The 13,035-nt window shown below is 42.2% G+C and overlaps 1 protein-coding gene across 3 annotated transcripts in view; it reads right to left on the bottom strand.

Annotated features, from left to right (window-relative positions):
• Positions 1–545: 545 nt before the first annotated feature.
• LOC135994129 (protocadherin alpha-C2-like) overlaps positions 546–13,035 on the bottom strand; it is a 125,482-nt gene continuing 112,992 nt past the window's right edge. For 2 of the 3 annotated variants that reach the window (XM_065644439.1, XM_065644438.1), the window contains exon 4: positions 1,761–2,360. In XM_065644439.1, the coding sequence (XP_065500511.1) occupies positions 2,050–2,360 (311 nt within the window). In that variant the 3' untranslated portion in view covers positions 1,761–2,049. Of the gene's footprint in view, positions 2,361–13,035 lie in introns of all 3 variants that reach the window. The other variant, XM_065644440.1, reaches the window with a different exon arrangement.

Raw genomic sequence — 13,035 nt, 5'->3', positions numbered from 1 at the left:
CTTTACCTTCTGTGATGTTTTAAGACTTGCTGCAGGTTCTTTAAAATGAATAGGAATTTTCCTATTCCGAACTGTCAGCAGTTTGGAAACTTAAAACATCCAGGACATGTCTCAAGAAAACCGGTTGTTCTTTGATCCTAGATTAAAGCACCTGTTAGAAATTTTAGAGCTATGTAGTTTCTTACACAGTTCCAATTAATACGACACTTGAGCTTTATTCTGTGAATGCACAACAATGTAGAAAACTCCTTGGAATTCCCTCATCAGCTATATTCTATTTAAAAATACATGTATTGGTTTTTTATCAACATCCTCAACCACATTCTATACTCCATTTATACCCTCAGGTTTAGGAATTCACAGAGCTTTAGCTTCACAGTTTCTTACAAATAAATCCCAAAATGCATGCATGACTTGATTTAAGAAAGATATTTTACTTGTGTTTCATACACAAAAACTGATAATCAACAGTGGCTTAAAAAATTAACACTACTCCACTTTTTCACAAGTGTACAAAAAAGAAATAATGAATTTACATTCAACGGTAAAGCTTAAAGTCCACTCTAATAATAATAGTTGCATTGACATTCACATACACAAGCACAGAATAAATATTTCAGGATTCTTATAAGAGCATACAGCATACATACAGTACTTGAATTTTACATAATGCATGTTAGTAGGGTGGGAAATTCATAATCTCATAGAAAAAAGTAAAACTAAAATCAGAAAAGGTTGTGTGGGAGGTAACACCAAGGTACTGCACAGAGCGAGCAGGTTAATAAATCCATTTGTGTGAGGAGTTTGCTTCTGCTTGTTCATATTAGGACAGTTTGTTTGCAAAGGTGTATTCAAAGTGCAGATTAATGCAAAAAAAAAAAAAAAAAAAAAGGAGGATATTCTTGTATTTATTAATACATGCAAGAGGCAGCCCCCAAGTCACCCGACAGAATAAAGCTGTTATTGGCAAGTGGCCGATATAATACAGATGTTTCAGGCAATTTTTCTAAAGCACTTTAATAGCAGCAATTGTAATTTATAATGGCTCTAGATTGACTTCTGTTTGGGTTAAAGGGCATCATATTTCTTTAACATTTACAGCTATATTTCTTTATAAATAAATATCTCAAATAACAAATAGCATAGTTAACATTTCTTCTTTCTCTCTTTTGCATAAGTGTCGTGGAAAAACTCTGACCTTTTCAGAGACATAATGTGCAAAATAATGTTAGAGTGGAAATAGGGACACAGAGCATCACAGTCAGTTACATTCCTGGGATGTCAGCCCAGCGCTTCATACACTCTGCGGGCTGGCCGTGCCAGGGAAATGCAGGGCTTGAAGGGACAGTTTTCCCAATGGCTTGCTTGGTAAAAGATAAAAATTATGGTATCTTAAAGAGCTGTAAATGTGAGGGTTTATTTGCAGGAGTGTGTACAATACGTCATGTATAGGACTCAGTATTTCCACACAGTGACTTCTCAAGATATGGAAAGTCTGGTCACCTCCTCTCAGACATTTCCTCCCCAGCCTGAACATCTTTGAAAGTTTGTGTTCATCAGGTGTTTCCTCTATTGCATATTTACCAGCTCTTCTTGCATTTTATAATCTGATCTCACATCGCCTAGCTGACATCTGCACACAAATATTTCCAATCAGATAGAGGGTGCACAACATTAAAACTTTTAAACCTGTCCTGTAAGTGTCATCAAGACAGGAGCACAGGAACCACAGTGCAGAGTCCAACCTCTCACTGGCTGTACTGTGAAGATTCTCCTTTTCGGCGTAGGAGAAAGGAAACTTGTGTCTGCTTTTTAGATTCTGAAAACAAGCCAGAGTGGAGAAAAAGAGTTAACACCAGACTTAATAAAGCTTTTAAGACAAAACCTGTTAAGCAATTTAGACAGACACTGTGAATTTCCTGCTGATTTTCTCAAGTCTGTACATACAGGAAAATTGTTAATAGTAGGAAGAAGATGGGAGTTGCTACATAGGAGAAATCTGCCATTATTACAAAAACTGGCTAAATGGGTTCTTTCAGTATAAACCCCTCACTGGTCACTGTTCTCAGTGGTGCTGTTGCCCTTTTCTTTTTTCTCCTGAGTCTTGTTTCCCTTCTTCTTTTTCTTCTTTTTCTTGGTCTCTTCCTTCTTGCCAAAGGTTATGAAGTCACTTTTGTCAATGTGGCTGTTTGGTGGCTCCTGCCGGATGGAGATGATTGCAGGAGATCCTGGGATAATGAATTTGTCTGGCAACTCACCAGGACCACCTTGTTTGGAATTGCCCGGTCCAAATTTAAAGGTCCAGCTGTTGCTGTTCACACCAGCTCCCACTGGGGGGGACACCTCTCCTGCCTCAGGTTCTGAAAAAGTCAAAACAGCAAGAAAAGCTTAAAGCATCATTAAACACAAGCACTCACTGAGTATCAGCTTCCTATTTGAAAACTATGGCTTTAGCCTTGCTCTACATCAACCCTGGGTTGTCTGGCTGCTCATCTGGGTGTTAACAACTGGTTCTTGTCCAGGTTGCTCAATGTCAGTACACATCGACTCACACCACATACTGCTGGGCACAAGGTGTTCTGGATCCCATGTTGTACCTTGAAATACAGTTGTTCTCTATGTTTCTTGTGAATTTTAAGTGCATAGAATAAGAGATTGCTGTGATGCAGCTGACTGTAGTGCTTTATAGCATGAAGCACAAGCAGGTGTATTGTGTGGCATAAGGGTATGTTTGAGGGTGTCAAGTCTTTTGGGATGGGGTTAGAGGAGTGTCCAGGGCAGGGTGAGTCAGCCTTGGCAGTATGCACGTCCATCCTTGATAGCTAAGTAAAACCATCCTGTCAGCTGTGTCCAGGATTCCTCACGGAGGGAATGAGTTGGTGCATCCCAGACAGGAAACTGAGAGCCAACTAGTGTGTATGTATGTATGTACATATATACGCAACGTGGCTGATCAGCAGACATGGCCCTAGAGCAAAACCAAGTGTGAACTGAATTGCCTGGGTAGGGATACCACAGGACTCTTTTAAACAGTACAGAATCTGGTCTCAGAAATAGTTACAGTGGTCTTCAAGGCAAGGCTCTAAGAAAATGTTCCCTTATGCCAGGAAATAGGGTGACTCTTGTAAGAGAGTTGTAAAGTTTTTCTAAACTATGAACTTACAAGCAAAACAGGAAATTGGAAAGGGCTGGTGCCAAATCTGTGGTAAGCTGTCAAGAATGGTTCAGAAATAAATTAAATTGCAGTGAGTTCTCAAACCAGGAAAGTCCTCACTCTTATGTTTCTTTTTTTTTCTTATTGCAATATCACAACAGAAAGGCTGAAAAACACCAGATTGGTGACTAACTCTTGGCTCTTTGAATTGACGTGATAGAACAGTAGAACACAATATTTTCTACAGGCAAACATAAAGTGAAGTTCTGATCTCAGCTTTAGGCTTGGAGTATGAAGCAAGTTTACATTTTATTTCCATGATTTTTAAAAGATTGAGTTAATCAGTTTGAACTGCTTACATATGTTGCCCAGACAAGGACAATTTTAAGTGTTTAAAGGATTGTGATCAGGGGAAAGCTCAATGCTTATGTATTGATGCTAAAGCTCTCAAATCTGATGAAAACATTCTTATCTATCCTCTACAAGTGCAGTATTGCAAACATAGGAGCTGTCATGCTTGTAACCCAGCCACATACAAATTCTTGCGATGCCACACAAAAAATGACAGTACCCCTGATATGGTTAAGTCTCAGCATCACCTATTCTGCATCAGAGCTGTCCAGTTGAGTAGGTGAAGATGTTAAGGGTAAAAAAGGAGGTGGGATCTGCATGGCTACAAGGAATGGTTGAAAAACCAGCTGAGAGGGGCTCCATAACCCTTGGAAGAGGACGCAAGGGCACACAAAGGAGGAGAAGAAACAGAGAAGTCCTAAGTCTCCTGCTTGTGAAAGAGCACAGGAAGAGAAAACAACACAGACAATCTAGAGGGAGATCTCCAATGTTTCACCAGACCAGAAGATACTCTTCATTAAACCTCAGCTACTGACTGCTCTGTACCCCTGTAGCAGTAATGAAGAACGCTGCATTTGCCTTAGCAGCCATTCCAGGAAATGAACAGCATCTCCTGGACTTCTTATCTTACGACTCTTCATCTTCTGTAATGTTGTTCATACAATTTTCTATTTTATGAAATAAAACGCATGTCATGTGTGCAGATGTAAGGCTCTCCTCGTTCGAAAGCTAAAGAACACATTCTGCTGCTTGACAATCTTTCTCTTACCTGGCAGCAAAATAAACACTGCTGGAAAGCAGGATCCTTTTTCAGCTTTTCCATACCTACACAGTCCACGTTACAGAGCCAAAGAAATGTGTATAAGTGACACATCAGAACTGTCTCTGAGACCATCTGTGTAATACATTTGGCACATGGAATCTTTGTAAAGGAGGTGATATAACTGCTTTTATAATGTGATGTTTAATCAAGAATTAGAAGAGCCTGTACAATTCTTTTTTCCCTAAGACTATATTTAATGATAAAGAAGATTTGACTTCAAGTTTATGCTCTTTCCAGGAACTGCTGAAGTTGTTTTAGTGACCTTAACCTCCCTAGTCTCAAATATCGTTTTTGAAGTTATTATTAATGCAGAAGTTCTTCTATTTTATCAGTTGTAGCTTTCCTGTGAATTTCCTATGGTCTTAACTAGCAACTTCAGATTTTTTACATGCTTGTTGTTGGTAATAGCAGTGTTCTAGCAAGCCATTTCATACTAAATGCATTAATATGAACCAGCTTTCAGTTCTGCTTAATATTTTGGTCAGGTACCTTTTATACCACTTTTGTTTCTTTAAGATGACAAATTACAAAGGTGAACGTTATATGTCTTGGCCTTTTTCCAAATTATTAATCAATTGTCTTTCTCCGGCAATACAAAAATGTGAGCTTTCATATTGTAGATAATAAATTAAGCCTAGTTCGACAAATAAACTCTTACTCCATCCCAACAAGCCCATGCAACATTCATTCCAAACAACATTGGCCCAGACCCAATGCTCTTTTCCTGTTCCTGGCAGGAAAAAAACAACTGAAGGTGACCTCAAATCAGTTTTGAACCATCCTTGCTCTGGCTGGGGAGAGCCCTGTAGCACCGAATAGTCAGAAAAGTACTTCGAAGTGTAGAGGGTTACAACATTCTGTGGATTGCAGTGCCACCACAACACAGCTGAAACAATGTGGTGTGTGGTCGTGCCATTTTGACACGAGCATATTAGGCTGAAGACAGGATGAGGCAATGATAGTGACTTTATATTATCAGTTTTACCACACAGAGTAATGTGCAAGAATAGAGGGTATCCTTAAGGTACAGTATCTTGTGCATGAAAACTCTTATCAGTCTGACAGGGTGCACGTACACGTCTGCATTACTGAAATCTAATTCAGAACAAGATACTGACCCTTTAATCTGGTTCTGCCTGGACAAATCCACTCAGCAGATGAAGTCAGTAGCGTTTATCAGAAAGCCATCTGACCTAATGTATCCAAACATAACAACCCCATCACATCTATCCTGGAGTCAGGATTCTGTCAACTTAAAGACTAAGGGGGTTTGCTTGCATTTCTGTGTGCTTTTCTCCCAGCCCCCAAATATGTTTGTTGTCATACACATTTTAATACTCCTTAATACTCACTAAGCCAAAGGAAACTAATCATCCTTACAGCTGTGTGGAGAGCACACATACAAAAAGACAGAGATAGACAGAATGTAATGAGTTAATAACCATGATTTCCTACCAGTGGGGCTTCCACAGGATCCTCAGGAAATGTCCCTTCTGCGTCATTTACCAGATAACCTGTGTGCTTATCTGTACTGGCAGACTCGAAGGTCACAGTTCAGCTGTACTAACAATGTTGTATGTTTAGGCATTTCAGATCAAGGATAAATGTCACCACCTAGTTTCCAAAGCTTCCTTAAACATCTCTTCTGTTCCTTATTAGTGGGAATTTAACAATAAAAACTTTCCACTTAGATGCTATTTTACATTTAATAGGATTAGTTGTACTTCTCTTGCATATTTTCTGGGTTTTAATGAATGCTTTAAAGTTGTTTATTTAACTTAGAGGAAAACCTAAATAAAGCAAATCCGCCAGCTATATTTATGACACTTAATTTAAAACATTACACTTCTTCCTACAGCTACCCAGGGGGTTTTTGCCAGAGTTTGCACATAAAAGAGCAGAGTCTGGCCATTTCCTGGTGTAACTCAAAGGATTACTTTGGAGACTGCCCCTTTACTTTATTCTCAAGGAATACAGAAACCTTCATGTTCAATGAGCAAATGATTTATTTTTAAAACGCATGCATGCAGCAGAACCCAAAATCTAGGCTGCACCTGCAGGTCCTGCTGCTTCTTCGCCTGTGGGCCTGCCTGCTAAAATGGGAGATGAACTTCTCACCCCTTCCATTTTCTCGTACTCTCACCAAAATACAAGTGTCTCAGTAGACTTTAAATGGAACCTCGAGCAACAGAGACTCTGCAGTCAAGTAGATCATGTATTTTAGCTGGCAGGAAACGACTTCCAGGTTGTCTTTCAAAATTCTTTTTCTATCCAGTGACTGTTGTCTGAAAGGCACAGGCAGATTTACATACAAAAATCCCCCCACATCCTAAAATCACCCTTCTGACAGCTTGAAGCAGTAGGGTATGGTGCCTGCCTACTTTTTTCTATTCCAGAGGCATTTTCAGGTCAGATGCTGTAGCCCTCTACCTCTCACAGGACTTGAAAAACATACAAATCTCAGTCAACAGGCACTGATTCAGCAAGTCCTAATTGCTCTGAAAGCACCTGCTTTCCTACACATCATCACATAGAAAGTGTCACACAGATGTCACAGGATCCAAGATCCCAGGAGGGGAGCAGGTTGCAGGTGAGCTGTGACACCTTGCTGAGCAGAGAGCTTCTTGCTTGTGTGCTCCAGGCTGTTCTGATATTTGGGACACAGCCACCCTGGCTGTACATACAGACTGGAGAATGAGATGCTGGAAAGCAGCTCCATGGAGAGGGATCTGGGGGTTCTGGTCGATGGCAAATTGAACATGAGCCAACAGTGTCCCTGGCAGCCAAGAGGGACTCATGTCCTGGGTGCATCCAGTACAGCATCACCAGCCAGGCAGGAGGGGATTGTCCCGCTCTGCTCTGCGCTGGGGCGGCCTCATCTGGAGCATTCACTGTGTGCAAGGCTGGGGACACAGGATAAAATGGAGATAAAACTACTGGGGAGTGTCCAGAAGAGGACTATGAAGTTGGTGAAGGGTTTGGAGAGGAAGTCATATGAGGAGCTGATAAAGTCACTGGGTTTGTTCAGCCTGGAGGAGACTGAGGGCAGAGCTCATGGGGCTGCAGCTTCCTCAGCAGCGGAGCAGGAGGGGCAGGGCTGAGCTCTCCTCTCTGTGACCAGTGACAGAACCCCAGGGAATGGCAGGAAGATGTGCCAGGGGAGGGTCAGTTGGACATGAGGAAAAGGTTCTTCACCCAGAGGGTGCTGGACACTGGAACAGGCTCCCCAGGGAGGTGTCACGGCCCCAAGCCTGACAGTGTTCAAGAAGAGACTGGACAACGTCCTCAGACACACGGTGTGAACTGTGGGGTTGTCCTGTGCAGGGACAGGAGTTGGACTCAATGATCCTTGTGGGTCCCTCCAACTCAGAACATTCTATGATTCTATGATCTCAGCACACAGGTTTCTCGGAAATGCCCAACTCTCCCCATGTTCTTGTGCAGGGAGCCCAGGCCCAGGCTACAAGAAACAGGGTCCCTAAAATTTAGCTTGTAGTAGCAGCTACATTTTTTTTTTCTTAGATGTCATCCATAGAGCAGGGTATCCTTTCTCTAAATTCAGCTACCAAAAAAGTAGGCATCCAATCTAAACTGTCTTAATTTAGCTCTTGCTACAGTCTGTAGACAGGCATCCTCAGAAGGCAGTTCAACCTACCGAGCTTAAATGCCTGTTTTCAGATGCACTGAATGCTCTTTGTTCCTCTCCTCTTTGTTCCTCTCCTCTACCTTTGTTTCTTTAACTACAGATAAAGCCCAGGCAGCCAATTTAAACTAGACAGAGCTAACTTTTGGGTGGCTAGTGCAAAAGGAACTGAATTCCACTCCCAGAAGCGAGCTAAGCAGCATCATGGCTTGGGGGATGTTGTACTAATGACCATGCCAGTGTATTTAAAAAAAAAAAAAAAAAAAAAGTTGGAAATTGATCTTTCTAATGGTGACAGTCATGAAAATCCCGTGCAAGTATTTGCAAGATGAAGCCACTTTCTCAGCCCTTCGTGGGATTTTTATTTAGGCAGGCATGGGGATCTTTTGTTCAGATATCCCTGAGAAAACTCAGCTGTATTGTTAAGGTTGCACCATTTCCACCCCTTAGAAGGCCACATTTTAGTTATGACAGCAACAACACAGGAACAGTTTAGGTCTTGAGTGATACTCTGCTGCAAAACTCCCAAGTACAGGTCTGTCACTGAGATTTACAGTGCTGTCTTTTCAGGTGCAGCATTTGTGAATTCACTCAACTGAAGGCTTGGCTTTCATCAGCTTGTAAAACCATCCGAGCTGATATGTAAGTGGAACAAAGTTGAAATGCTGAGTGATGGGTACAAACAGTCTGAAATTGAGATGTCTTCTAAATTTGGGGCAAAATGCCTTCTCACACAACATTTCATCGCTCAGTCCACAAATCGATACACCATCAGCTCTGGGCTAAGACTGCAGTTTCTATCTCACCGACTTTTTTCTCTCTTTTGGGGAGGCCACGTGTTTTTTTCCTGTCCCTGGATAGCCCCACAGCTCCAATCTGGTGTTTACTAGGAACAGGTGGTGCTCACTTCCCATAACGCAAGCTGGCCATATATTCCAAGTGTCATGTACATCGTCTCTACCTCCTATGCCTCTGCTGCTTTCTTAAAGAACCTTTGTCAGAAGGCTAACCAGTGTTAGAACAGATGTGCTCCTGCTCAAGGGGGAGAAGAGGAAAGCATTTCTGCTCAGCTCTGTCTGCCTGCAGAGACATTTTTGACTGTGTGACATGCTCAGCCAAGACAGCAGCTTGCGTTCATTCTGTTCCACCCCTCCCCACTTTGTCCCTGTCCTTAAAAATGTGGTGGCTCATGGACTCAGGAGATCATTTGGATAAAAGCTTTCAATCAAACCATCTACTATCATTAAGTTTAAAGGAAATATTTTTCAGTGTATTTTTCTTTTTTTTCTAGGCACCAGAACATGCCAACTAAAGCCACCGTGAGACTAGAAATACCCCATCATTAATCACAGACCCTTCTGTTCGCAGGTCAGAGGAGCAAAACACATTAATTAAATGAATTTATTTAAAACTAAGATCAGGCAATAAGCAGGAAGCAAATTGCAGAGAAAGCTAGTCATTAACCTGATTTCTCTCTTCCCTGCTTCCTCCACTGATGCTGTACTGACTGCAGCTTCTGCCTCTGGCAGACTTAATGAATATTCACTGTCTGACATTCCGCACTGATTTTGAAAGAGCACATCAAATGCAAACAGCGTGCACTGAAAAAAACCCTCTGTGTCATTTGGAAGATCTCTGCAGACATTCTGGCTTCGCTGATCATCTCTAAGCCTTTTTGGGATTAAAATGTCCATTTAATCTTTTTTTTTTTTTTTTTTTTTTTTTTTAAATCACAAAACCACTAAACCCACGACAAAGAAAGCAAATAAAAATCCATCATCAGCATGATAAAATGACAGATACTAAACTGAAAGACAGACAAACGATACAGTCAGAACAAAGTTGAACCATTTTAACTATCAGTCTGCCAAAAAACCCCAACCACCTCTAAGGGCTATGTCAATTTGGAATCTTAAAGAAAAAGCGAATAATTCTCACTCTCTGCCCTTCCATCTGTTTGACCTGCTCTGCACTAATGACTCAGATACAGGAGGAATGAAGAAAATGAAAACTTCTCCCCACCAAGAACCCTATAGCTTTAATCCATTGCTTGGATTTAAAGCCAGTAACATTAAACAGGGTAATTATACCACATATGTTGTGGGAGATCTGTAACCCCCCACTGCTCCAACATCCAGATACAAAGCAGGGGGTGGGCACAGAGGTCACTCCCAGCTCAGTCTCAGGTTACTGCTCGTGCTGACACTGAAATTCAATTTAAATAGAGATTATCTGTCTCATTATAAGAAAACAATCTCAGATAGTTGTGTATGGGAGCAATTGTCTCAGCTACCAAATAGCTCTGCCAGCATATTCTGAGATACGGGAAAGCAAAATTTCATTTGCTTGCTACCACAGCCTGCTGTGGGCAGAACACAGCACAGGCTAAATGGCTTCTCACAGCTGCTGCAGAAGCAAACAGAGCCAAGTGCCTGCAGCCCCAAGCTACTCTCACTCCCTTTTCACTAAAAGAGGCTTTTCCTCCTGCAAAAACATCAAACTTCTCAGGTGACATCCTTCTAGTGCTCTACCTGTGTCTGGTCCTGCTCCCACAGGTAGAATTTATCTTGGGAAACACCTGTAAGTACTCTCTCAGCACAAGCTTTAACCTTTTGCTCACCAAACTGAGGACTAACCTGCTGCATCACCGCCACAGCATGCACAGACATCCATGATGCTCCATATCATCTTCCCAGCTCTAATGGGATGCTGGACTCTGGGAGATGCAGCGTATGAATGTTTGTGTTGCATGCAGAGGTTGTTAGGGAGAGACTACTCCTGCAATCTATGGTAGATGGATTTTTACATGGGCATTTCACCATGTCTTCAGGCCCACAGTGACCATTTTTGAGAACTTAAAGTTGAAAACAGCCCCTTAAGAACAAACTAACAAAACCACACCAGCCAATTTTCATCTTATAAATGGTTTGTATATACAGTCTGGACAGCTAGAGCATCAGCTGTTCTGCCCTTGTTTCAATTCAAACAGTAAGGGAAAGGGCAGTGAATAGTGCAGGAAATCTGGTGTTGGGGGGCTGCTGTGCCCCTCAGTACCTGGGAAGGGAGAGGGGAGAGGTGGCCTGGGCAGCGGTTGGGGACAATGTTTCCCTGAGGACCCGTGGTGGCTTGGCCTTGCTGCCACCCATCCCACCTCCACCAAGGAAAAGGCTTTTTTCTGCTTTTATGTCAAACCAGGTGCTATGGAGCCTCCTTAAATGCCCCAAACTGAACCACTGGGAGCAGAAAACAGCTCCCCAGGCCTCTGCTGGGGCCTGATTTTAGGATTGCTAGGTGACACAGCCCAAAAATGTATAATAGACTTTGAGACAAATCTTTAGAAACTGGGATATCTGATTTGCAGTTCAAATCCCCCTCTGGATGTGACCAGAAGGGAGGGGGCATTCTAACTGCTTTCAGGTGATTGGTGCTGCCTGTGGGTGCTGCCTCTGTTATATAAAGACATGAAATATTGCCAAGAGAGCAACAGTCATTGCAGAAGACAAAGCCTGGAATGTCAGGAGGACATGAACAGATCCGTGCACTGCTTAGTCTGTATTATGGAAAGCCAATCTGGTTACTGTGCTCTGTCCCATTTAAATAAACAAATAATTCAATCCTTACATAGAAGCACTTTCATGTGAGAGACAACAGGCTCACAGACCATCATAAATCCTGCTGGGAAGGCGAAAAGGAGGGAGCATTTCCTGGCTTCTGCTGCAGCCTGTGTTCTGTAGCCGGGCAGCTCCTCCTCCCCTTCTCTCTGCTAGATGAGCTGTGGAACGGGGACAGTTCCTGTCACCTCCTGCCACTGGAGGCCACTCTGTTTCTGTGGGGTGATCGCAGGATCAGCAGCTTAGAATCAGAATCATTTTGGTTGGAAGAGACCCTCATCAAGTCCAACCATAACCTAAATCTAGCAGTAAACCATGTCCCTAAGAACCACAAACTTGGATTCCTGTCTACAACCACCACAGCCACCTTCCACTTCATCGCCATCTCCATGGCTGGTTGGGATTGATTCCCCAAAGAAGGAAAATGTCAGGTTACCTAAGGGAAGACAGAAGGCAGGATTACATGTTTTCCTGGTGCTGGATCTCCTGGACAGGACTTGCTTATTTTTATTTATGTCCGCCTTGGAGAGTGAACACTCCTAAGAGAATCCAGTTGAATTCAGTCCCTTCTGCTTACCCTGAACAAAACTGTTTACCAAGTACCAGTCTCTACAGCTGTGAAAACCTTCTGCAGGTTAATTTTACCTTAGCACAGTCCATATTGCTGCTGGTGCATAAAGAGGAAAGAGCCCAGCTCAGCTGCCAAAACCCAGGGCTGGTAGGCAAAAGAGAATTCCCACTTTTTATCTGAGCACAATTAATAGAAAGACAGTAACTATGGAAACTTGAAGCATCAATTTTAGCCTTTCAAAGCAGAACCTAATTTTAACCAACCAACTGGATGCTTGAAGTGGTAGTGAAAGAAAATGGGACACATTTATTTCAGTGCTTGTAGAGGCATCTATTTTAAACATGAATGAACGTGTGAGCTTCATTTAGAAAGGAGAGCACAGATGGATCATGGACACCTACAAAATGGTCTTAAAAGATTTTTTTTCTTTCTTCATTGTCCATGCTTAGCTTACAGGCCTTACCCATTCGTCTTACATATGGCTGCCAGCCCAGCAGCTCAAACCACTCTAATTTCCAGGCCAGATGAGTACAGTGTGAAGCCTTCTGCTTGGATCTTCCTTTCAAAAACCACACAAAGCTTTGGAGAGTGGAAAATGCAGTGCCTTGTCTCTCAGAGGCTGAAGGTGGCTCCGTGCTCTGAATCTCAGAGCTGGAACCTGTTCCCTGGATCCCTCTGGCTCTGATCACAAATAAAGGGATAATTTTACTGGTATTTTATGGATGAAAGATGAAACTGGCCTTTTCTCTTTCTGGACCATAAAGGGGAAGAAACTGTTCAGTTTAGTTTCGTTTCATTATCCTCAAGGGGTTTCTTCATTTAAAAACTAAACTGTACCATATAGGTATGTACAACTAATTCAGACCTACAAAATCCTTTAGC

The sequence above is a fragment of the Caloenas nicobarica genome, chromosome 13, assembly GCF_036013445.1.
Source record: "Caloenas nicobarica isolate bCalNic1 chromosome 13, bCalNic1.hap1, whole genome shotgun sequence".
Taxonomy (NCBI): Eukaryota; Metazoa; Chordata; class Aves; order Columbiformes; family Columbidae; genus Caloenas; species Caloenas nicobarica.
This window is presented reverse-complemented; position numbering and strand designations above follow the sequence as displayed.